Source organism: Schistocerca americana, chromosome 6 (genome assembly GCF_021461395.2).
Source record: "Schistocerca americana isolate TAMUIC-IGC-003095 chromosome 6, iqSchAmer2.1, whole genome shotgun sequence".
NCBI lineage: Eukaryota > Metazoa > Arthropoda > Insecta > Orthoptera > Acrididae > Schistocerca > Schistocerca americana.
This window is the reverse complement of record NC_060124.1, coordinates 102544890-102572042: the sequence shown is the minus strand read 5'-3', so window position 1 is coordinate 102572042 and position 27153 is coordinate 102544890. Positions and strand designations below refer to the sequence as shown.

Sequence of the window (27153 nt, the reverse complement as noted above, 5' to 3'; positions counted from 1 at the left end):
ATCCACTTCTGGCCTGCCCATAGCACCATGCTGCCAGCCCAGACCTTCCTCCCATCACATCTGTGGCCATACACCACCACAGGGTGGCATTTGGATGGGGGGGGGGGGGTGCAAAGGAGTGCAGTATCATCAATGACCACACAGTCATCAGATGGTGTTCAGTTCACAGCCGACAGGCAGTGGCACCATTGTTGCTTAACAGTACAGACATTACCACCTATTAGCCACTTCACGATAACGCCAGCTGGTGTACATACAGAAAATAGCAATGTATCATCGACGGGCCAATCATACCATGCAAACTCTTCATTGTCCCACACTTCCTGGATACAACAGAACCAATATTGGTTTTTGAAAATAACATTATGTTTCATGAATAAATTTGTCACCTGGACTGCAGCTATTTTTTCAAATACGGCGATTGAACTTCTATGCTCTCAGGGAGGATAGAGATAGGAAGATAATTTCCCACATTCTCCCTTGATCCTTTTTTGTATAGTGGTTTTACCCACTCCTGCTTAAGCACATCAGGAATGCTGGCTTGTTCAAATGACTGATCGTTTCTTAGAGACAGAAGATGTGCCATTTTATCATGCAGAAATTAAATTACTTTGTTGGTTATTTGATCCTAGCCTGCAGCATTTTTGTTTCTTAAGCACAATATAGCACCTTTTACAGCTTCTGATGAGATTTTACCAAACAGCACAAGGGTGTCGCTAGTCTGATCCAGGGCAAAGAAATGTACACTGTTTTGACAAGTAATCACATCACCATTATATTATGCTACATTCATGAGAAATTTATAAATCATTGAGATACCTAAACAGGGTTCAAAATAGTGTTGTTATTTTGTTTAATTTTTGAAATTTCCTGGTGGTTAACTGCTGTACCTAATTCGGATTTAATATCAGACCATACTGCCTTAAACTTATTCTTATGTCTTAAAATAAACTAATCATTTAACATACTTTTGGCAGTTTTGACAACACTTGTAAACACAACCTTGTAACATCTCACACAATTGATAAAGTCAGGATGTTTGTGTAGCTCTCGTTTTCTTGTGTTAGATATAGGTTACATTGTAGCTATGGTTTTCTTTATATGTAATCAACTAAAAATAATTGTACTCTATTAGGTTTCAATTATCAGTTGTTTGAAATTCTCACTTTCTTTTTAATAATTATGTTGCCTTATTTGAGATTTTTTTTGTGTGATTTCTTTGTACATGTGACACCTGATACTGTTTTTATAAGCCTGTGTAGAGATACTACACTGGTGATAAATATAAAGTATTGTGAGGAAATAATGATTACAGTGAGAACTTCAAAAATTTTAGGTGCCCTCACCAATGGAAATTTATGCTGGACAATGAACATCCTTGAACTCCTAACATAATTCTGTTCAGCCACATTTTCACTTCGACTATTTGCAAATCTTGGTGAGAGATACACCAAAAAGTGAACATATTGCGTATTTTCGTTCAGTAACGTTCTGTGGAATAATGTTCTGGGGTACCGGTAACTCATATTTAACAAACAAAGTTTACATTGTTCAAAAACGGGTTGTGAGAATAACATATGGTGCTCACCTGTGACCATCTTGAGGACATCTGTTTAAGGAGTGAGGCATTTTGACAACTGCTTCACAGTATATAGATTTCCTCATGAAGTTTGTTGTAAATAACCCACTACAAATCGACATGAATCGCTTTAGGAAAATGCCAGGATTGTTCCTTTGAAAGGGCATGACCGACTTCCTTCCCTGTCGTTCCTCAATCTGATGGGAGCAATGACCTTGATGTTTGGTCCCCTCCCCCAAATCAACCAACCAACTACCATATTCCATGTGCACAACGATATGAAAAGGATTGATTTCTACTCACCACATTAGAGAAGGCATTGAGCCACAGAGGAACACAATGAAAAGACTCCTAAACTTTTTAGCTTTCAGACATAAAAGTCCTTCTTCAGCAACAGAAAATACACACACATTCTCTCTCTCTCTCTCTCTCTCTCTCTCTCTCTCTCTCTGTCTCTCACTCACTCACACACACACACACACACACACACACACACACACACACACACACACACACACACACACACACACACACATGGCAAGAACACTTGACAGAGTAATGGATGAAACAGAAAAAGTGATCCAAAAATTGCATGTGCACCTAGCATGTCGTTTAACGATGTTCGACGAAAAAGCAAAAAAATGTTCAAATGTGTGTGAAATCTTATGGGACTTAACTGCTACGGACATCAGTCCCTAAGCTTACACACTACTTAACCTAAATTATCCTAATGACAAACACACACAGCCATGCCCGAGGGATGACTCCGCTGGGACCAGCTGCACAGTCCATGACTGCAGCGCCTTAGACCGCTCGGCTAATCCTGCGCGGCTACGAGAAAGTCTAACTGGTATTCTTGCCACTACCAGAAGTGTGCAGTAAAAGGTATAAGATGTGCCAACTGCAGAAATAATTATCATTTTAACTGTGTAAACATTGCTTCAGACTGGAAGATATGGGTTTGCTCATGGCCTATCATTGACGATCCCACTCACAAAATAAATAAACAAGACAGCGAAGGCGATTGAACTGCGGTGCTCTCAGGTGACATAGGGGCATTAAGTTGTAGAAATGACGGACTAGAAAAGAAAAACAGTCAATGAGGGAAACATTTACACTCTGAAATGACTCCTAATACGGTATCACGAGATAATGGAAGTTGTGCTGTCAAAAAAATTACTGGTTCTGAGAACCTACACGCAGGTGTAAACACTCCAACTGTATAAAAACGAAAAGTGAACAATTTTGCACAATGGAAAATCGTAGACACAAATACGAAGTGCAACAGTCTGGTAAACCTACAGAAACTGAGGTATTTTTTCTGACGTAGTGAACGCAATCTTGCAGAAATCTTACATTATGAGCTCAGTACGAAAGAATGCGGCTATGCTAAACCTGGGGCACTCAAGTATGAACGTACCGAAAACATCGAGCAAGACAGCTTAGAAAGCGGAAATAGAGGTATTGTGTTGACTGGAGAAGCATACGATGTTTGTAGAAATGAACTGGTGACTGAGGCTAGTTCTTCATTCTGCAAGAAAAGCCATCCTAATTGTAACATAAATACCACACAGACACGATGTCATTCCTACTTCCTGTGTACATTTTGAAATTAAAAATGGAGATGGGCAGTTCCACGAGATCTGCAAAATGTACTCAAATGCCTATTATCCTAGTGTGGATTTTCTCCAAAGGTGAAAAGAAATGAGGTAGTGAGTGCCTAGGGTCTCCCATCTGGCAGACCAGCCGCCTGGTGCAACTTTTTTTAGTTGACGCCACTTAAACGAGTTGTGTGTTGATGAGGATGATACGATGATGAATATATGACATCCAGTACGTGAACAGAGAAAATCTCCCACCCAGCCGAGAATCGAACCAGGACTCGCTGCATGGCATTCTGCCGCATGGAGACGGACTCTGCAAAGGTAGAAGTATACAAAACATGTAATATAACTAAACAGAAATTGCAAAAATCGTTCAAACATTTGGAAAAACAGCCTGCAGGGAAACAGTCTGAACAAATCAGCCAACCCAGTGGTGTATCTAGAAACAGTAATGCAGTCATTTGCATCAGTCAACTACCATTCTGTAAGCAATGGTACAGAAAACACAACCCAATCTGAAGTGACAACAGAAACAAAAACAACAGAAGCAGTAGGCTTAGCTGCAAAAATGAAACCAACAGAAAGAGCCCCTGAAGTGGATCCCCTCCACACCCACATCAAATGGTGATCATTACAAAAAGTTCTACTGTCACCTCTGCAATATGGTCAGCTTTCAAATGTAGACATCACAACAACTGTGATGTCATCCATACACATTGTAAGTAGGCTATTTAGGTTTTTATGTTGGTAACGCCACGTAGTGCTCTGTATGAAAATCGCTGACTGCACTGTGGGAAGTCTGTGGCTTGTTGGACTCATTGTTGGGATATTAGCTTGTGTAGAGTTGGGCAGTTGGATGTGAACAGTGCATAGCGTTGTGCAGTTGGAGGTGAGCGGCCAGCAGTGGTGGATTTGGGGAGAGAGGTGGCAGAGTTTTGAGAGCGTACGATCTGGACGTGTGTCCATCAGAAAAAGGAAATTTGTAAGACTGGATGTCATGAACTGATATATATATGTATATATATATATATATATATATATATATATATATATATATATATATATATATATGATGACTTTCGAACATTATTAAGGTAAGTACATTGTTCTCTATCAAAATCTTTCCTTTTGCTAACTATGCCTATCAGTAGTTAGTGCCTTCAGTAGCTAGAATCTTTTATTTAGATGACAGTATTGGCGCTCCCTGTATTGCAGTAGTTCGAGTAAAGTAGATTTTTGTGAGGTAAGTGATTTATGAAAGGTATAGGTTATTGTTAGTCAGGGCCATTCTTTTGTGGGGATTATTGAAAGTCAGGTTGTGTTGTGCTAAACATATTGTGTGTCAGTTTAGTGATGATCAGAATAAGTAAAGAGAGAAATGTCTGAGTACGTTCAGTTTTGCTCAGCTGTTTGAAAATCAAATAACGTAGAAGTTAACGAGCACAGTAATTCATTATTTTCCAATGGGGACGTTTCATCATACATAATTTTCCAAAGGGGACATTTCAACGTGAGCACAGTCACCCACTAATTCGGTCCCATTTAGGACATACCTCACAGAAAGCGATTGAAGGGTAGTGGTTTTAAGGACAGAGGGAAAAATGCCATGGGAAAAAACCCTGCACTACTTTGGGTGGTTAGAAGTGCTGCTGGGTGGTTTGTGCCACTAGTGACGGTTTGTGCTTGGGCCTTAGGATATGTTAATGGAGAGGTATTGCCATTGTAGCAGTCTCTGACGAAATCTCCAGGCACATTTGCAGCATCAGCGTACCTGTAACGTACCACGTCATCATCTGAGCGATCAATTTGATTACAAAATTTTCTGCAGGTTGTGTGGGGTTTGTTTGTATCTTGCGTGTTCGACTTTTCTGTTAAAGTTTTCTAGTTGGCTTTAAGAGCAAAGATGGCAGTGCCAGTCAGGTTTGCTGTGATATAGGGGTTTGCATATGTAGGAGTATCAGACCCAGTCTCTACAGAAACAACTGAGTAGTTATCAACATCAGAAACATTTGTGCAGGCATCAGCATAACTACAAAACCTGCAGTATCAACATTGGCTACAGCAGTACAAGCAAAGGGAGAGAAGACATCCAATGTAGAAAAAACACAATCAAAATATTGTATGAATTAGGAAAATAGTGCAGCCTGCTAGTTTGAATATTTTTTTTGACTGAAGGCAGAAGGAAGGGAAGCACACAACTAATACAAATAATATATTTAGTGACAAATTTAATATATAGACACTGGTGTAAGGGTCCATCTCTGTGTTAGAAAAGTCTACACAAGCATACCTCCTTTACAGAGACATTCGCTGTAGTTTACAGAAAAAATCTGATAAAGGTTCTAAATTTATAGCACTTCACCAAAATGTACAATATACTTTCAATAAATCAGATGAAGCTACCAAGATGCAAAATGTTCTTGTTAAGACAGAGCATGGCCTAAAGGGAAATGAAATTACGCTGTGTAATCTACAAGGGTATAAAATGGCCCATTAGTGTAGAAGTAATCACAAAAGTAGTGATGTAGCTGTATATGTTGAGGGTAACATACTAGAATGTACTGCATATCAAATACCTAACCATGTAGAACTAGTGACCGAAGCAACAGCCATTCAAATAAAGCTCTTAGGAAAAAATGTTTTGCTGGAAATACACTGCTTACCAGGCTCAAGAGTGAATTTCAGGTATTGCTAAGCAAAAGTACCACAGAATTCAATTTTCGATAGTAGCAGGTGACTAATATTAATATGATGAGAGGAAATGTTTGTGCAAGAAGTTGCCTTGATATATCAAGATCATTCAACTTGAAGACGCACATAAAGAGGCCAAAATGATGTATATATACACTAGATACTATTATAGATCATGTAATCACTAACATACCTGAGAACATACTGACTGTCTCTAATGACTTGGATGTCAATGAGATGTTAAACGTTAATTTTCCTTCCTTTCTTCCTTCCTTCAGAACGCCCTTCGTGTACAATTTGTAAACAAAGTAATTGGTGACCATTATGACCAATCAATATCTTAGTTTTATGGACTATATGTCAAGAAAGCCATTTGACTACATACTGAAATCAACAAAAAAGTCTGTGGTACTTTCATTGAGTTCAGAGCATGAGTAAACAATTAAAGTGGTCGCAAAATAAGCATACTTCGAGCAGATAATGGAAATGAGTTTGTCAATCAGCTTACGAAGTCATTGTTGAAAGCGAATGGAATTCTACATGAAACGACAATTTCTTACACATCAAAACAAAATGGAGTTGCGGAACACCTGAGTCAGATGACTGTTGGAAAAACAAGTCAAAGTTGACTGATGCAGGATCGAGCAAACAATTTCTGGACTGAAGTCGTTAACACAGCTGTTTATCTGAAGACTCGATCTCCAATGAAAGCAGTTCAAAATGTTACCCTAGAAAAACTATGCAGGGATCATGTAATAAATGACAGTCATTTAGGAATCCTTCAACGTCGAGCGTTTTTACATATACTGAAAGGAAAACGAATGAAGGTAGAAGACAAATCCAAGGAACTTATCTTTGTTGGATATTGCGAAGCTTCTAAAGCATAAAGTCTCACTGATCCAGATTCACCAAAGACAGTCGTGAAGGCCCATGACATGCAATTCATTGAAAAATCAAAGTGCGACTGCGGAAACAGCAACCCAAACATTAATCCAATTGACGATAATGTCATGGGAAACGCCCAACTGGTGGCAACACATACCATCGTTGAAGGGGCAACGAAACAATCCCAGCCAGCTGATCTTGAATTAGCACAACATAACACTGAGCAGATAGTGAATGTCAACTTAGATAGGGAAACTAGTCAATCAGATACAGAAGCTGAACTGTCAGAAATTAGAAATTCTTAATGCGAAAGAAAACTGAATCCTACAAATTTCAGGTAAAATCCGTTGTATTCAGCCATCTCTATCTGTGATAGCAATTGAAACATAGAGCCTGTACAGCGCTGTATGTCTATACTATGAAACGTCTATGTAATTATTTTCATTACAGTCAGTAACTGCAAACAGCTACACTATCTGTGACAGTAATTGAAACAAGGAGCATGTACAGCGTCATAAAAATTTTCTAAATTGAATGTTCTGTGGGATTATTTTCATTACAGTCAGTAAGTGCAAACAGAGATTTGCCTTAGAAACTATACTTGAAATATATACATACACTACTGGCCATTAAAATTGCTACACCAAGAAGAAATGCAGATGATAGACGGGTATTCAATGGACAAATATATTATACTAGAACTGACATGTGATTACATTTTCACGCAATTTGGGTGCATAGATCCTGAGAAATCAGTACCCAGAACAACCACCTCTGGCCGTAATGACGGCCTTGATACGCCTGGCCATTGAGTCAAACAAAGCTTGGATGGCGTGTACAGGTACAGCTGCCCATGTAGCTTCAACACGATACCACAGTTCATCAAGAGTAGTGACTGGCATATTGTGACTAGCCAGTTGCTCGGCCACCATTGACCAGACGTTTTCAATTGTTGAGAGATCTGTAGAATGTGGTGTGCAGAGCAGCAGTCGAACCTTTACTGTATCCAGAAAGGCCCGTACAGGACCTGCATTATCCTGCTGAAATGTAGGGTTTCGCAGTGATCAAATGAAGGCTAGAGCCACAGGTTGTAACACACCTGAAATGTAACGTCCACTGTTCAAAGTGCCGTCAATGGGAACAAGAGGTGACCGAGACGTGTAACCAATGACACCATCACGCCGGGTGATACGCCATTATGGTCATGACGAATACACACTTCCAATGTGCGTTCACTGCGATGTCGCCAAACACGGGTGCGGCAATCATGAAGCTGTACACAGAACCTGGATTCATCCGAAAAAATGACGTTTTGCCATTCGTGCACCCAGGTTCGTCGTTGAGTACACCATCGCAGGCGCTCCTGTCTGTGATGCAGCGTCAAGGGTAACCGCAGCCATGGTCTCCAAGCTGATAGCCCATGCTGCTGCAAACGTAGTCGAACTGTTCGTGCAGATGGTTGTTGTCTTGCAAACGTCCCCATCTGTTGACTCAGGGATCGAGACGTGGCTGCACGACACGCTACAGCCATGCGGATAAGATGCCTGTCATCTCGACTGCTAGTGATACGAGGCCGTTGGGATCCAGCACGGCGTTCCGTATTACCCTCCTGAACCCACCGATTCCAATTCTGCTAACAGTCATTAGATCTCGACCAACGCGAGCAGCAATGTCGCGATACGATAAATCGCATTCGCGATAGGCTACAATCCGACCTTTATCAAAGTCGGAATCGTGATGGTACGCATTTCTCCTCCTTACACGAGGTATCACAACAACGTTTCACCAGGCAACGCCGGTCAACTGCTGTTTTTGTATGAGAAATCGGTTGGAAACTTTCCTCATGTCAGCACGTTGTAGGTGTCGCCACCGGCGCCAACTTGTGTGAATGCACTGAAAAGCTAATCATTTGCATTTCGCATCATCTTCTTCCTGTCGGTTAAATTTCGCGTCTGTGGCACGTCATCTTCCTGGTGTAACAATTTTAATGGCCAGTAGTGTATACACTGAAAACCAAAGAAACTGATACATCTGCCTAATATCATGTAGGGCCCCTGCGAGCACACAGAAGTGCCTCAACACGACGTGGCATGGACTCGACTAATGCCAGAAGTACTGCTGGAGGGTACTGACACCATGAATCCTGTAGGGCTTGTAACATGCACACGGGCACACAATACTCATTAAAGCCTGTACTATGGTAAGTGAGTGGGGCTCACCTTACAAGACAGGATTTTTGTATAGATATTGACCGCGTGTACCTGAATGGTGGCAAATCAGACTTACACCCACTCTGTAATAACAATGATACGTCAAGCAAGTTCAAAATGCAATTACACGTCAGGACGGACAAAAAGCAACACAGAAGATGCTACCAATTTGTTAATAATATGGTCGCCAGCCTAATTAGGCATTAACTGAGTTTCTTCCCTGTACAAGTTGGTGTATATTCATGCAAAACAACACGTAGTAACACTGCATAATATAGTAAATTTTAGAACCAGAAAATCTATTGAACTGATAGTTTCACTTTTTTGTACTGATATGGAAAAACCAGGAATACATAACACTATACTATAATGTATACTACAAAACTTCGTACTGTCTATTGATCTGATTAAAATCGGGCTTAGGTTACCCTAGAAATAGCACTTTCGAGCCACACACAAAATGTCAATTTTGATAAAAATAAAACACTGATAAATTTTGGCTTTTATATTGACTTTAACTTTTGCTGGTCAAATCAATTTAGAACACCTCAGAATTCAAATGAATAGAAAAAAGGGGGGACCCTGAAACTTTTATGATCACTGTATTAAAAAAAATTAATTACTGACACCATTATGCGCTCAAGATTTCCAATATATGAGTTACTACTCTCTTTATCTTATTTCCTACTCATTTAAATACCTTTATATCTGTCTCGAAATAATTAAACTTCATTACTAAATCAATATTAAAGTTATCTTCCAACTTTATCAGACCTTCGTTATTCATTTACTGGTTCATTAACAAAACAGTTCTTTAAACACCATTCTAACATAGTTAGGTCTGCAAGTAATTATTATTAACACAAAATTTAATTTTTCATTTCGGGACACTTGGATTGCGCAACATTTGGAAAGGACCCTATCTAGGTTAGTTGTGAGGATAATTAAATGACAGGAAAGTTCTGGTAAAATTTAAGTTGTTATTGAACAGTATGAAACAAAAGTAACACTGGTCCATACGAATACAGTACTAAAAGTTTCAACCTGTTTGTATCGATGCGGTGGTTGGCAGGCGGCGAGATGGCGAGGCACAAAGCACACATACAACCACAGCTATGGCTCTTGACGTATTGGCACTTTATTTCTTCATAGCGTTGCAATACTTTTCCATTTAGTGCCTATGGAATTTTGCCATGCTGTATGGGCGTTGGAATGGCATACCCGAGGCTCAATGAAACTACGTCTTCTAGGAGAGCCTCCTCGCTCCAGAACGTGTTGCTCAGACCAATGCCAAATTCCAACTAACTGCTGCTGAGCCCGTTATGCCGTACAGCGCCCGCGTGCATTTTCCTGCGCTCGCCTGCCATCCAACTTTTACCGCTCCCTTACAGACCGGTTATTCACCCGAGGTTTTGCATTATACATATCCTAACACATTGCCTGCGTATGGACCAGACGCACAGTTACAATTTTAAAGATCTTGCAACAGTTTCAACATTTGTTACATTTCAATTCTATTACAATATTGCTTGACATTTGACATAAACATTAATATTAACATTGAAACTTGTTTACAGTTTTCTTAACACAATGACATGAAACAAAAAAAAAAAACAAATGAAATCAGAACATCAATCACACTAGTTTATCGAAAAATCAGATGGAAAAAAAATTTACTTATATGTACAATAGTACAGCATTGTTGTTACAGGCTGTCCATAAATCCGTAAGAGTATGAGGTTGGAGATCTCTTCTGAACTATTGGAATTTGCACAGCTGAATAAGTATTAAGGAGAAAAAAAGGACATTTTACTAATAACTACATTTGCACATTCAAGAACAAAAAAATTTACAACAAACACAACAGAATGATTAGCGCACACAAAGAGTGTTAGACAATGCCAAAGAGGTCTGTTTTACAAAGTGCACTTTGCGCCGTCACACACGAAATATATTGTTCACACAATTCCAACATGAACAGCACGTTGCAAGGCATCCCAGATAGGCTCAAAAATCTTCATGTCTACGGAGTTTGATGGTCAGCGGAAGTACAGATAGTGTGGCTGAATACTACACATTTTACTTGGAGATTTATAATAAGAATGTTATGGACAAAGCAGCGGTGTCATTCACTGTTAGTTGCATTTATAATACTACATGTGGTCTGAAGATGATAGTTAAGGTACTGGTACTGGTCGCAATTTGTAAAGATTTTTTTAAATGTTAAATGTGATTGAGACAATATATAGAAAATTTTAGAAAGTTTATTAGAAAGTTTTTGAAAATTTATGATATATATTTTATTGTTTGCTTACCCTCGCTTGCTCTTATTCTGCTAATATATTCACGTATCACTTACTTCGTGTTTTAGTGTACATGTATGAATTCTTTTTTATAAGAAACTCTAGGATGGATTTTTGAAGATTGCTGATCAGCCAAAATAATGCTATATGAAACGTAAACTATAGATTGGCGTATCTTATCTAGGTCTCGCCAAAATAATGCTATATGAAACGTAAACTGTAGATTGGCGTATCTTACGGAGGTACAATGGACTGGCGCCAATAAAATTTAGGCTGAACTTTCCTGCAAGTTGGAAGTTGGGTGGAAGAGACTGTGTCAGAAGTGTGTAAATGTGTTTTCTCTTTCTTTTGTGTGTATTAACTTTCGGCGAAATTCTTTGGTAGTGTTTCGGTGTAGTCCTGTGTCAGAAGCGTGTGTGGTAGCGTGCATTGCCATTTACGGTAGTATTTCTGTAAAAGCGCGTTGTTGATTGTATTTATTATTTAATCATGGCCTTACATGTTCCCAAAGCGCCAGGAATGGCGCAGATGCTTAAAGACGGTGCCAGAGTAAGTATGTGTTCGGAACGAATGTAATGTTTGTTATGAAATTGGTGAGTTTCTAGAAGTATCATCGTCTGCGGATAACGACTGTTATAATGTTAGCAAGCTGGTTTCATAAACACGCATCTTGTGCAAGCGTCAGCGTATTGCAAAATAATGTGGAAGCCCGCCAACGACGTGTAGGATTGTTTGTAATTTTTGGCTCCCTAATATCGTAGGGTGAGAGACTTCAACTAATTCCATGAGCTACCGATTTAACATTTCTTAATAAGCGTTCTGTTTAATGTCGAATTAAACATCACGTTTAAGTCATGTTAGTAGGGTAGCTGAAACACCTGAAAATAGAGATTGTCCTAAACGCAATAGTGAGCTTGAACAAATTCGCCATTAGGACACCGATATATCTCGTAGTCGTCACATCTCAGAATGGAACTGTCAGTGAAATAAAAGTGATTAACTCCAAACTTCAAGATATTGATAATTCTAGTCATTGGATGGTCAAGTACACGACGCCCAGAAAATACAAAGAACCACATAGATGGCCGTTAGTCATGAAATCCTAACGCAGGGAGGAAATTCAGATGTTTTTATTAAATAAGAAAAATCGATGTTATGGCGAAATTTGTCTAGAGTACAAAAAGCAATTGATATGTACAGAGACAAATATGTATTTGGATGAGTATCTGGACAAAAATGGAACTAGTGGTTGGCTGTGGCCTGTAATAGAACTATCCTGTCGTTTGCATGAAGCCGACTAGTCGAAGGAAACCATGAAAAACCTAAAACAGGATGGCCGAACTGTGCTTCGAATCTCTATACTCGTGCTTTGAGTCTCCATTCTCGCAAATACGAGGTCAGTCTGCAAGAACTTAATTATGTCTAAGCTACTTCTCAATTGTCAACACTGTCACAGAATAAAATGTATAAAGCTAGTTTTACACTGTGCTGTCATTTCTCAACATCACTACAGAAAGTTCTGCAGCTTACCATTTAATTGCAAAAAAAGAAAAAAGTCCGTATTTCTCCATAAGAAGACAGACGTTGCATTTAGGATGATGATATATTAATATCGTATGCACAGTTTGCACTTCCTGGGAGTGATTGATGTATTGGCTGACTTAGTGTTAGTATGGACTGTTTCTGCATGTTGCTAAACTGAGCTATGGCGCCAGTAACGCAAGCCATAAGAATATGAGCGTGTAGTAGGCATTATGACTGCAGTGTGGCTCTTGGTGTAGTGCTTACCCTGCAGGGAGACAGCGTTAGTTCTACCAGCACCTCTTTTTCCCCACAACTGTGCATGTGCTGGCTGATTGTCTTCTGACTCTCTCAGCAGCCCCTAAAATTTGTTCAAATTTATGTTCTGTTTATAGTAGCTATTATATCATCACCAAAATTGAAGAGTGGTATTCCTTGTTACTGTTGTAGGGATACCTGTATTTACCTCAAAATATACCATTACATTAAATATTTTAAATTTCCTATGTAATCTGTGAGAAATACAAACCCCTCCTCAAGACGTCCACTTCATGGGATGTAGTGGATGACTGCTATGGCTGGCTGCTTAACTACGTATCTTGCAATGCTTTAATTATGCACACCTCTAGAACATCTGCTGCCTTGGGTAAATGAGGCAAACACCATGCCTATCATGGCAGTCAGCAGTTTTAAGACCTTAGGATAGTGGCAGTTAACAGCTGTTGAAAACTCTACAATTTTATCTAAGTTGATTTGACTTGAAAACTTAGAACATTTTATCTAGTTGTGGCAGCATGAAGAGGACACATGGATTTTTATCATTATGATAGAGTATTTTTGTGGCATTCTTGTTTATTTTGTCAGCAGATGAATACTCATTCTTCAACTATACATTTATGACTTTGAGATATTTTAATTCTGCGTTGAGTAGCTATAGTTCACAGATGTTCCTTTCTCTATCCACTTAATGTTTTTGGAGTGAATTACTTTACTGTGGATGACAATTTTAACCTCCGTGTAGGTAATGGCCTTTGTGTGTGGGTTTCCAGTATACTATGAGGCCCAAACTACCAGCTTCTTTCTTCAAGAGTAGCACAGCTAGAAAATTTAATCTGCCATATACACTCATCCTCTATGGTTAACTGAGCCTTTGGATTAATCCTATTGAGTTGTTACTGAAAACATCCTGGGTCCTCCCTGCCATGTCTCCACAAAACAGATGCTTGTAGCAAGGAGACAACTGTCTAATTGAACTTACAAAAATGTCAGCTAATAGTGGATAGTATGATAGGCTATACATACAGGTGATCAAGATTCCTAACATGCCGATAATTGCAAGTGGAAGGAGGTTTGTGTTAAACTTATTGATATCTGGAGACACGTTTTAAAGGTGTCTACTAGTCTGTCACTGAGGGGCAGTAGCAGGTGACACTGATTAATGAAGTCCAGCTGTGCTCGAATTTTCAAAATGTGATGTCATTCCTCTGCATTGTAGCAGGTGGAAATGAAATTTTACTTCAGCCAGCAGTGAGCCAGAGTGTGGATCGGACAGTCATAAAACTGCAACCTGCTCCATCCTTGAACATGTCTTTCTCAGATGCGCATGAAACAGTGGGTTTCTGCTACAAATTTTGCAACAGCACAATATTACCAACATGGTCCATCAAACTGCACATAAAACAATGCCCAAGTTATAATCCAGAAGGCTTGTGGATTTGAAGGATGTGCTGCACAAACAGTTCCAATCTGTATCATTCAGAATACATTGTGAAATTCATGGTTTCACATGATAGGGTTTCTTCCCTTTCCAATTACAAATCGGGTTCAGAAATGATTGAATACCTTTGTACTGGCTGTAATTAGTTTGTCTGCCCCCCCCCCCCCCCCCCCATCTTATGTTTTGTTTGGTCTTTTGTGCTGTTCTGTTCCCATTTTTCTTGGATCTTCTTTCTCTAGTATTGGCCTCATTGTGTCATGATCATGGTATGGTGTGGAGATATGGATGATTCAATGGCAGTGCCAGCTACTTGTAGTGCTTAGCGCCTCTGATGCACACCCTGGTCTCACCCCTCCCTCCTTCCCCCTTCGGTGCTTTGCTCTTCCTGCCACCCCAATGTTCCTTCTGCCTCTTTGTTTTCCTTTCCCCAGTGACCAGGCTGTGCTGCTGGTATTCCTCCCGTAGTTTCTGCCACCACCTTAGATCTTGGGACTGATATCATCGCTGTTTGGAACTTCCCCCCCCCCCCCCCCCCCCCCTCCCCTTCAAAAAAATCAAGTAACTGACCAACAATTTTTTTACACTAAATATACAGAGCTCAGTATGACCCCTGTCTAAGTTTCTCTTTGGTTTTTGAGTGTAATATTTATGAAAATAGAATCATTACTGTCACACTGAACTGTAGTGTATGTTTTTGTATTATTTTTCTGCCTTCATTTCCAGTGTAAATCACATTGGCTCTATAAGACACCAGTGGTACTTGGTGTGTGTGTGTGTGTGTGTGTGTGTGTGTGTGTGTGTGTGTGTGTGTGTGAGAGAGAGAGAGAGAGAGAGAGAGAGAGAGAGAGAGAGAGAGAGAGAGAGAGAGAGAGAGAGAGAGGGGGGGGGGGGGGGAGACCTGGTGCCAGGATGGTTATTTTGGCCATTTCAACTGTTTCTCAGTACCACAGACACTTCGGGATACTTAAAGCAAGTTGCCAATCTTTGCACCATCTCGAAATCCTATCAAGCTCTGATTGAATGTTTATGTGGCTTCTTTCAGACAGTACTTTGTTATAAAGAGTACAACTGCATCATCTGCAAGAAGCGCGAGGTTACTATCAATATTGCCTGCAAGGTGATTACAATATAAACAGCAAGGGTCCCAACAGACTTTCTTGGGGTACACTGGAAGTTACTTCTGATGGTGACTCTCCATTCAAGATAACATGCTGTGTCATCTGTACGAAAAAGCCCTAATCCAGTCACAAACTTCACTTGATATCCCATATGAGCCTGCTTTTGACAATAACTGTAGGTGTGATGCTGAGTGAGATGCTTTTCAGAAAATAAGAAATACTGCATCTGACAGCCTTGGTCCAAAGGAGAAAAGTGCAGTTGCTTTTCACATGATAAATATTTTCAGGATTTGTGCTGGTTGGCGTGGAGAAGGTCATTCTGTTTGAGATACCTCACTAGGTTTGAGCCCAGAATACATTGTAAAATTCTACAACAGACCAGTGTCAGGGATACTGGGTGGTAGTTTCACAGATAACTTCTATTACCCTTCTTGTAGAGGGTGTGACCTGTGCTTTCTTCCAACTACTGGACATAATTATTTGTTTGAGGGAACTGCAATAGGTTATAGTTAGAAGAGGGGCTAACTCAGCCACAGATTCAGTATAGAATCTGAAAAGAATTCAATCTGGCCCTGGAGCTTTGTTTAGTTTTATCTATAGTGAAGGGGAAGGAAATAAAAATTAATAACTCAGCAGTGGGTCTTGGACACTCCTTATAAAACTAATATGTGTATCAAACAATGGAAAATCAAGGATGGAATGTAACAATATTATGAAAAGGAAAGTTGCTACTCACCATTCAGCGGAGATGCTGAGCCGCAGATAGACACAACAAGGGTGTCACAAATACAGCTTTTGGCCAGTAAGGCCTTTGTCAAAAACAAACACACACACACACACACACACACACACACACACACACACACACACACACACACACACACACATATGGCTGCAGTCTCAGGCAACTGAAGCCTCACTGTGAGCAGCAGCACCAGTGCATGATGGGAGTGGCGATTGGTTGGTGGGGGGGGGGGGGTGCGCAGGGATGGGATGGACAGAGGGTAGGGCAGCTATATGCAGTTGGGAGGTTAGATGGGGAGGGGGGGGGGGGTGGAAAAGGAGAGAAGTAAAAAGATTGGGTGTAATAGTGCAATGAGGGCTGTGTTGTGCTGAAATGGGAACAGGGAAGGGGCTGGATGGGTGAGGACAACAAAGGTTGAGACCAGGAGGGTTATGGGAACATAAGATATATTGCAGAGAAAGTTCCCACCTGCGCAATCCAGAAAGGTTGGTGTTGGTGGGAAGGGCCCATATGGCACAGGCTGTGAGAAGCACTCATTGAAATTGTGTGTCGTGTTTGGCAGCGTGCTCAGTTACGGGGTGGTCCACTTGTTTCTTGGCCTCAGTTTTTTGGTGGCCATTCATGCAGACAGGCTTCTTGTTGGTGTTCGTGTCCACATAGAATGCAGGACAGTGGTTGCAGCTTAGCTTGTGCATCACAGGACTGGTTTGCAGTAGCCCTGCCTTTGATGGGATAGGTAATGTTTGTGACTGGACTGGAGTGGGTGGTGGTGGGAGGATGTATGGGACAGGTCTCACATCTAGTCACCAACATAGTCCTGCAAAACCATATGAACCAAGCCCAAACCTCCTTGCAGTACCTTCTCTCCATCTGCTAAATTCTCCTGCTATGCAATCCCAAATTCGTGGAACCCATAACACACACTGAAACTTGTGCTCCCCAGGAAGTAGAGCAACATGTCCATTGTCACCTCAGAAAGCTCTTGACCCTGCTCACTTCCTACTCCCACCTTGTAGTACCACTGTCCACCACCTTTACCAAACCACCTCCAAACTTCCCCCACGCCCCTTCATAGCTGACAAACCCTGTCTCGCAGACCTACTACATTTACCCCAACCTCCAAAACTCTCTCCCACCACTACACAGAATCTTGAACCTAAACAGACCCGAAACACAGTCGTGAACCTTTCCTCCAGAAGCTTTAGTCCCACAGAAATATCAGTCCTTTCCAAAGGCCTCACCTTTTGCCCCACTCCCAAATTCAATCATGCAGGCCTTGTTAAAGACCTTCTCTCCTTCCGGTCGCTACAGTGGAAACACTTTTCGCTACCACCCCTACCAATCAGACTCGACCAAAGACCAATGTTGAACCCTGACTAACTCAGTTCACTCCTCCATTATCGAACCATGATCCCCCCCTCAAATCAACCCCTATTAACTTTCCAGAGTTTCTTAACCTCGAACCTTGCGTCACCATCATTCCCCAAATCTCTCAACATGCAAAATAACCTTACATCTGCAGAAGGAACTGCAGTCCACCATCTAAAAACTGATCCCAACCTTACAGTCCTACCTGCGGACAAAGGCACCACCACTGTAGTTTTGAACTGCAAGAATTACTTGGCAGAAGGACTCTGCTAGCTGTCAGATACAGCCACCTACAAACCTTGCCACAGTGACCCCATTCCAGAAATCCAGCAGAATCTCCAGTCACTCCTCAAATCCTTAGGCCTATCCCAGAACCTCTTCCTGGAGTCCATCTCCTACCACTCCCCACACTCCTACCTTCGACATTCTTCCTGAAGTCCATAACTGAACCAGGACGCCGCATTGTGGCTGGTTACTGTGCCCGCACTGAGACAATCTCTGCTGTCACAGACAAGCACCTTCAACCTATTACCCAGAACCTACCATCCTCTATAAAAGATACCAACTCTCCACAGTTCCTGTCCCTTTACCACACAGTGCCCTGCTCGTCACTATTGATGCCATCTCCCTTTGCACTAACATCCCTAATGCCCGTGGCCTTACTGCTATTGAACACTACCTTTCCCAATGCTCAACAGATTCCAAACCAACAACTTCCTTCCTAGTTGCTATGACCAACTATATCCTCACCCACAATTACTTTTTCTTTGAAGGCATTACCCACAAAGAAATCTGGAGTACAGCTATAGGCACCCACATGGCACTATCCTATGCCAACCTATTCATGGGCTATCCTGAGGAATCTTTCCTACGCGCCCAGAATCATAGACACCTCACCTGGATCAGATTCATTGATGATATCTTTGTGATCTGGATCCATATTCCTCCAGAATCTCAACTACTCCCCTATTTGCTTCACCTGGACCTACTCAACCCAACAAGCCACCTTCCTAGATATTGAACTCTACCTCAAAAGGTGTCATCTGGTCCTACTTAACCCAACAAGCCACCTTCCTAGATATTGAACTCTACCTCAAAAGATGGCTACATCTGTACCTCCATCCACATCAAACCTTCTAACCACCAGTAGTACCTCCACTTTGACAGCTGCCACCAGTTCCACACCAGAAGTCCTTTCCATACAGCCTAGCCACCTGAGGTCATTGCATCTGCAGTGATGAGCGATCCCTCTCAGAATATACCGAGGGTCTTGCTGAAGTCTTCACAGACCATAATTATCCTCCCAACCTTGTACAAAAGCAAATCTCCTGTACCTTGTCCTTCGTCTCCCTCCACCTCCCAAAGTCCCACCATCTGGCCATAAAAGGGTATTCCTCTCATAACTCAGTACTACGCAGGACTGGAGCAACTGAATTACATTCTCCGCCAGGGTTTTGACTACCTCTCGTCGTGCCCTGAAATGAGAAATGTCCTGGCCACTATCCCCCCCCCCCCCCCCTCCCCACACACACACAGCAGTATTCCACCCACCACTGAACACTGTGTACTCATCCATCCCTACACAACCCCTGCTCCAATCCCTTACCTCTTGGCTCATACCCCTATAATAGACCTAGATGCAAGATGTGACCCATACATCCTCCCACCACCACCGCCACCACCTCCTACTCCAGTTCGGTCGCAAACATCACCTATTCCATCAAAGGATGTGCTACCTGTGAAACAAATAATGTGATCTACAAGCTAAGCTGCAACCAGTGTGCTGCATTCTATGTGGGCATGAACACCAACAAGAAGTCTGTCTGTATGAATGGCCACCAACAAACTGTGGCCAAGAAACGAGAGGATCACCATGTTACTGAGCAACACCAACAAGAAGTCTGTATGAATGGGCACCAACAAACTGTGGCCAAGAAACAAGAGGACCACCATGTTACTGAGCACGCTGCCAAACATGGCATCCTTCATTTCAATGACTGCTTCACAGCCTTGTGCCATATGGATCCTTCCCACCAACATCAGCTTTTCTGAATTGCACAGGAGGGAACTTTCCGTGCAATATATCCTACATTCCCATAACCCTCCTGGCCTTAACCTTCATTAGTCATTGTCCTCACCCATCCAGTCCCTTCTCTGTTCCCATTCCAGCACTACACACCCTGTAATGCACTACTGCACCCAGTCTTGTATATTATTCTCCTTTTCCACTACCCCCCTCTCCCCCCCTCCCCAACTCTTTCCTGCCCTCCGTCTCCTGACTGTACAGAGCTGCCCTAACCTGTGTCCATGTCGTGTCATCCCTGTGTCCCCCCCCCCCCCCCCCCCTCCCAGCAGAACTTCACTGTCCGCCACCCCTACCCTACTATCCCTCCACCTCCCTGCCCCAGCCTCCTCCTTACCCCCACCCAATTGCCACTCCCATCATGCATTGTTGCTCCCAGTGAGGCTTCAGTTGCATGAGACTGCACTGTGTCTGTGTCTCTGTGTGTGTGTCTCTCTGTGTGTGTGTGTGTGTGTGTGTGTGTGTGTGTGTGTGTGACTAGCCGAAAGCTTTGTGACAATCTTTTTGTTGTGCCTATCTGTGACTGCATCTCTGCTATATGGTGAATAGCAACTTTCCTTTTCGTAATATGTATATCTTGTATCTTCCTTAGTAAACAAATATTTGAAAATGGAGTTAATTTCTCATTTTGCTTTTCCGTCCTCAGTTTCATATGGTATCTTCCATTAGTGTCTGCACATTTTTGGAGCACTGACAGTCTTCATGTATTACTAAGGATTTTATGAGACATCTTTCTTAAGGTTCTGTTACAGTAGTCATGGAAGGCTTCATTCATTGTCCTCTTGACAGCCAGATGTCTACACGCATTCTCATAAATTAAGGATAATGCTGATACATGATGAAACAATGCTCTGATGGGCAGTTTGTGGGTTTCAATCACCTCTGGGTTTGACCATGCGGTACATTTGACCTATGGTTGTCACACAGTGGTGCTGGCAGCAGTCCACATACACAGAGGTGTGTTGGTGCATGTCAGAGTATGGCGCAGTGAGTAAGTGTGCATAAGTTTTCATTCGTGCTAATGGTGACTGTGTTGAAAATGACTCAAAGAACACATTGATGACGTTATGAGGAATAGAGTACTAGAGCGATTGGAGGCTGGTAAAACACAGCAGGTCGTAGCACGGGCCCTCCATGTGTCACAAAGTGTGATCTCTAGATCATGGCAACAATTCCAGCAGACAGGAAACGTGTCCAGGTGCTACAGTACGGGACATCCACAGTGTACAACACAAGAAGAAGACCAATATCTCACCATCAGTGCCCGAAGACGGCCGCGGAGTACTGCAGGTAGCCTTGCTCAGGACCTTACTGTAGCCACTGAAACAGTTGTCTCCAGACACACTGTGTACAGATGACTGAACAGACATGGTTTATGTCCCTGGAGATCTGTAAGGTGCATTCCACTGACCCATGGTCACAGGGGAGCCCGTAAAGCCTGGTGTCAGAACACAGTACATTGTCATTGGAACAGTGGTTCCAGTTTATGTTCACGGGCGAGTCTAGGTATAGTCTTGCCGGTTTTTCATCTGGCTTGAACCAGGAACCAGATACCAACCCCTTAATGTCCTTGAAAGGGACCTGTATGGAGGTTGTGGTTTGATGGTGTGGGGTGGGATTATGATCGGTGCATGTACACCCCGGCATGTCTTTGACAGAGGAACTGTAACAAGTCAGGTGTATTGGGACGTCATTTTGCACCAGTATGTCCGCCTTTTCAGGGCTGCAGTGGGTCCCGCCTTCCTCCTGGTGGGTGATAATGCACGGCCCCACCGAGCTGCCATCGTGGACGAGTACCTGGAAACAGAAGATATCAGGTGAATGTAGTGGCCTGTCTGTTCTGCAGACCTAAACCCCATTGAGCACGTCTTCAAACCCCTACGACACTACAGGAGCCCCGACAGATACTGGTGCAAGAATGGGAGGCTATACCACAGTAGCTTCTCGACCACCTGATCTATAGTATGCCAACCCATTGTGCGGCCTGTGTACATGTGCATGGTGATCATGTCCCACATTGATGTCGGGGTACATGTGCAGGAAACAGTGGCATTTTGTAGAACGTGTTTCGGGATAGTTTTCTCAGCTTGTAACCAACACAGTGGACTTACAGATCTGTGTCGTGTGTGTTCCCTATGTGCCTATGCTATTAGCACCAGCTTTGTGTAGTGCCATGGTGTGTGGCACCACATTCTGCAATTATCCTTAATTGATGAGCATGAGTGTATATAAAGCACTATGCTTTTAATCTTAATAGGCAGAAGTCAGTTTTTTAGATTTTTACAGTCACTAGCCTATATTTACATACAGTATTTCTGTTGGCAATACTGGAATTTCGCCTCCTGAAGGTAAATTCTGATCGGCCATCTTTTATATTTACCGTCAAAACATTTGCTCAAGTGTGGTAGTTTTCCTGAACAAATTGTCTTACTTACAGTTAACTATACATACTCCAATTCATTAATATGAAATGGACTAATATTCTGGAAGTATTTTATGCTTGCACAAAAGGTTTTGTGACCTCCACTGTAACTTAACCGTGTAGAAATGTGCAAATAATGTAGTGATAAAAATATTCAACAAAAATTATAGTGAGTTAAAGCTGCTGGTTAGTGAGTTACAGCTGCTGGTAGTCGATAAGAATGAGAACACACTCATTGTGCAACCTTTGGACAAGATTCAGATGGCTCATTAGTGTGTGATCTGTTGAGCCATTGTTCAGCAGACTTTTGAGTTCGTGTACCATAATTACTGAGAACAACAAGACCATTTGGGATCTGATCTGAGGAGTACCTCACAGATTAGGAGCAGCAAACATCTGTATACAAGACTGGGTCAAGTTTCTTTTATAGCTGAGACATGCTGATCCTCTTGTCATAGTTTTTATTTATGTGATTTGTAGCAATTTGTTTCTGAAGGCTGCTATGATTTTTAGAAATTGGGTCTGTGCTTGTGAGAAACCACAGTGACATTCAGCATTGAAATACTCACTCTCATAATATTCAGATGAAATGAAGAAATAGAACAGCCACACGTTGAAACATTGGGATTTATGTGTTATGCAGATTTGAAACAAATAATGTTCTCTTCAAGCACATTTTGTAGTGTCATCTCACCCTCCATGGCTGTGACATTTACACATTAATCTCAGAATATAGGTGAATAACCTGAACATTCTTTCCCCAATACACCGTTGTCTAATATTTTGTCTTGAACACTAATAATCAGGTCAGTTTTAAATATAGCTGTCTTTGACCTCCTTTGAAGAAATGTTTTCCACGATGCAGAGAAGGATGATACACACGTTGATTGTTGCTGATGTAATTATTATCCAACAAGCCTGTTGAGGAAGATTAGGCTAAGAAACTTTTTTGCAAGTATCTGAGACTAAATTTATCTTGGAAGTTCATGTTCCATTTTTACTCTTTTAACTCTTAACTGTAACATCAGAATGACATATTATTGCGTACTTCACCATATATTTTCCATTATTGTTGTAATTCTAGAATTAACTCAGTTTCTACCATTCACACAAACTGAAAAAAGGTCAGTTAATTATTTTCTCTAACTTCTTGAAGTCCTTGCAAGTGGGACAGCATAGTAGTTAAGTCACTGGACTTAACATTCAGGAGGTGCTAATGTGTGCTGTTGCATAACATTCATAAACTACACAAAATCTATGGGTGGCATCGGATGATGAGCATCAAGGAGCTTAGCCAAATGTGATGTAGTAGTACATGTGAGCTCTGAGCACACATCAGTGATTAGAGCAGAATATACTACAGGAGTTCGTTTAACCACCTAGGTCAGATAGATTACATAATCTTTCCAAAACTGTCCATTAGGAAGTGACCTGTATGCTGACGAGTGCCTGTTAAGGCAAAACGGTTGGTAGCAGGCAACCTGTGGGCATATAGCCACATCAAAAAAGTATTGGGGTTGCTGAGGAATGAGTCAGTGTTACTGGGGAAGTTTATACAGTTCCTTAGCTTTTTGTGGAAGCTAGATGAATCCTCCAAATGCTTCTTTTAGTTTTGTTAAGTCATTTCTGGTAGAAGACAGTATTCCTATGGATTTGGTCAGTTTCTTCTCAAAGCCTTCTTTAACCTAAGATTGTGATCACACTATAATGAAAAAGTTGTTAATGGGATGGCAATGATCTTTCAAATTCCTTTTCTGAATGTTCTGTTGGAGTAGGACAGTTAAAAGAAACTGACATGGAATTATACGAAGATAGTAACTGTTCCGAAAGAACAGATACCAATGATGACCATGCAGCTTCTCTAGAAAGAAATGATAATTAATCGAAACCCTCAGCTGCCAACAGGTGTTGTTGATTTACCTCAATGGGGACAGCTGAAAATATGTGCCCCGACCAGGACTCGAACCCAGGATCTCCTGCTTACATGGCAGATGGTCTATCCATCTGAACCACCGAGGGCACACAGGATAGTGCGACTGCAGGGACTTATCCCTTGCATACTTCCTGTGAGACCCACATTCCCAACTGTCCACAACCTACATTTGTAATGTTCCACAGTTGGGAATGTGGGTCTCACGGTAAGCGTGCAAGGGATAAGTTCCTGCAGTCGCGCTATCCTGTGTGCCCTTGGTGGTTCAGATGAATAGATCTGCCATGTAAGCAGCAGATCCCGGGTTCGAGTCCAGATCGGGACACACATTTTCAGCTGTCCCAGTTGAGGTATATCAACAACACCTGTTGGAAGCTGAGTGTTTAGATTATCATTTCTGATGTGGAATTGCTAAGCTGAATGCAAACACAATTGGAAATTTTCTGAGGTGGTGGGTTTGTGTGATTTAGTTTTACAAGCCAGTGGATACATTTAAAACTTCAGATCTGCAGAAAAAGCAGCTTAACTAAGGGGTATGTGAAGTGAAAAACATAATTGTATCCAAACCTTTGTTTTGGGCTAATATTTGAGTTGCATAATTTGTTCAGGCTTATTAACGCTATCTGTTTGTTCTAACTCAGCAGTTAATTTTTTATGATCTTCATTTGATCATTTTAGGCAATTTTATAAAATGGATTTTCAGTTTCCTGTTGGCACATTACTTCATTCCCTTGGCTCTCAACTCAAGTCACCTTTTCTATTGTCTGTAAGTTTTGTAGTCTAGTTAGTTTATCTTTGAGTTATTTCACTTTCCTGTTTTGTTTTTAAATCTTCTGTCATAATTTGTAGTTCCCTCACATCTTCTCTGGATCTTGGTTCTTTAATCCATCTGATGTTGTTGTTAATGTTCCATAAATTATTTATTATTTTTCTGATTATGTTCTCGGTACCTTTTTTAAATGTCTGACGAATGAAATGTTAGACTGCTGCATTTGAAGTTAGTTTCCAGTGTCTTGTTTTCTTGGTATTCTTTTTTTATTTACACACATTTTGATTTTTCTTCTATCTTGAATATTCTGCTCGACACGTGTGATATTTTGCCTCTTGTAAAGCCCCCTCCCATGCTCCCCGTGGAGATCAGGATTCGTTTTCTTGGTATGGACTTGGCAAACCCAGATTTCTTGAGCTGGAGGCTGGTGAGTGCCACTAGCCCTTTGTAACTGTAACCTTTGGGCATGCCTTAATGACCCCTGTGGGGGAGGTGGTGGAATGTTTTGTGCCTCAGGGAACTGGGCTCTTTCCTTAACTACCTGGATTTCAAGGATGGTAAAAACCTCTATATAAACACTTCAGTCTCAAGGTGTGCTGCATGACAATGAGATTGGAATGCTGTTTAGGCGGAACAGTTATTAGTGGGCAGGCAACCTGTGGGGAAACTGGCTGTACCTCTGTTGTATAAGGTTTACCCAGGCAAGCATGGGTCTGTCTGGATGTATGCTTACTTCCCCTTCTGCTCGTGTGGTTTCCATGTAGCCTGAATCACTTTTCTGTACTCCCAGTAGTTTGAGTGATCCAGTGGGAACTATTGACACCCAAACCCAAAGAGGTCTCATGTAGCTAGTCCACCTGAGAGGTCTTTGAATATCAGTCCAAGCTGTAATGATAATGGAACACATCCTGTGGGAAGGTAATAAACTTATTGTTGTTAAACTTGTCAAAGGTGGCTCTGCATAGGTTCAAGTGCCTTCTGACTGCACAAACATTGTGGCCTTTCAGATAGAGATGGCGAACTATCAATGAATTGTTAAGAGATGTCAAAAAGCGTTCATGGCAACAGTTCCTGACCACCATAAATTGTTCCACTAATAATAAAGTTGAATGGGAGACCATCAGGAGTTTTTTTTTTTTTTTTTTGGGGGGGGGGGGGGGGGGTGCCCAGTGGGTCCTGTAATGGGAGTTGGAAGGCTCCAGACTAACATGAGACATTTCCCAGTCTATTGCAGCTTATTTTGCAGTTACCTCCACAACCACTGTGGTCTAGGGGTAGTGTCTATATCTAATAATGAAAACACCCTGGGTCTATGTTCAAACCCAGCCACTACTGAAAAGAAGCCACCCTTGTTCTGCCAACAGCTTCGTCAAAGAGGGTGGAGGAATGGACTGAGGCTCAGGCCACTCTTTGCCCTTGGCGTGGGAAATTGCCCCTAAAAGGCAGAAGAATCAGCAGTGATCAACGACATGGGAATGCAGAAGGCAATGGAAACAACTAGATTAAAGACACTTATCTGCATGAAGTGTGGCCTATATTTGAAGAAAGTGTCATGATGATCTGTACCTTTGCAAAATACTCCAGGTTAGTCCTCCACTTGGATTTTCACCTGTTATGTGCTCAGAATTCGTTTACTGGGTATGGGCTTGGTGACCCTGGGGTTCTTGAGCTGTGGCAGGTAAGCGCTGCCAGTCCCGTCACCTTAAGCTCTGGGTGTGCTTCAGTGACCACTGTGCAATGTGGCAGTGGAACATTGTGTGTCACAGGGAACGGGGATCTTGGCCTGACCCGCAGATCACGAAGATGGTACAAACATCTATAGAAAACCTCCCAATCTTAAGGTGGGCTGGACACTGATGAGATGCAAGGCCGTTGAGGTGGAACAGTGGTTAGTGCACAATCTCTTGGAACCTGCAGTACCTTAGTTGTATAAGGCTTACCTAGGCATGCAGGACTATGTCTAGGTGACTTTTTATTTCCCTAGCCACTCGTGGGACCAGGATAGACCATTCGAAAATTTCCTCTCCTCACAGTGGAAAGGTTGGGCACTGGTAGATACCAACACACAGTCAAACAAGAGGGCTCATGTAGCAAGTCCTCCAGACTTAGGAATTACGTAGACTCTTTCAATATCGAGTAACAAACACGTGCTGGTGGCCAGAAAGGGTTTCTTATAATTAATTGGAAAGAGAGGAACTTTCTTAAAGT

At 41.8% G+C, this 27153-nt stretch overlaps 1 protein-coding gene across 1 annotated transcript in view; it reads left to right on the top strand.

Annotated features, from left to right (window-relative positions):
• The first annotated feature begins 11647 nt into the window (after positions 1 to 11647).
• Positions 11648 to 27153, top strand: part of LOC124619783 (T-complex protein 1 subunit theta) — a 91679-nt gene continuing 76173 nt past the window's right edge. The window contains exon 1 of the mRNA XM_047146371.1: positions 11648 to 11821. Within this exon, the coding sequence (XP_047002327.1) occupies positions 11762 to 11821 (60 nt within the window). The 5' untranslated portion in view covers positions 11648 to 11761. The remainder of the gene's footprint in view (positions 11822 to 27153) is intronic.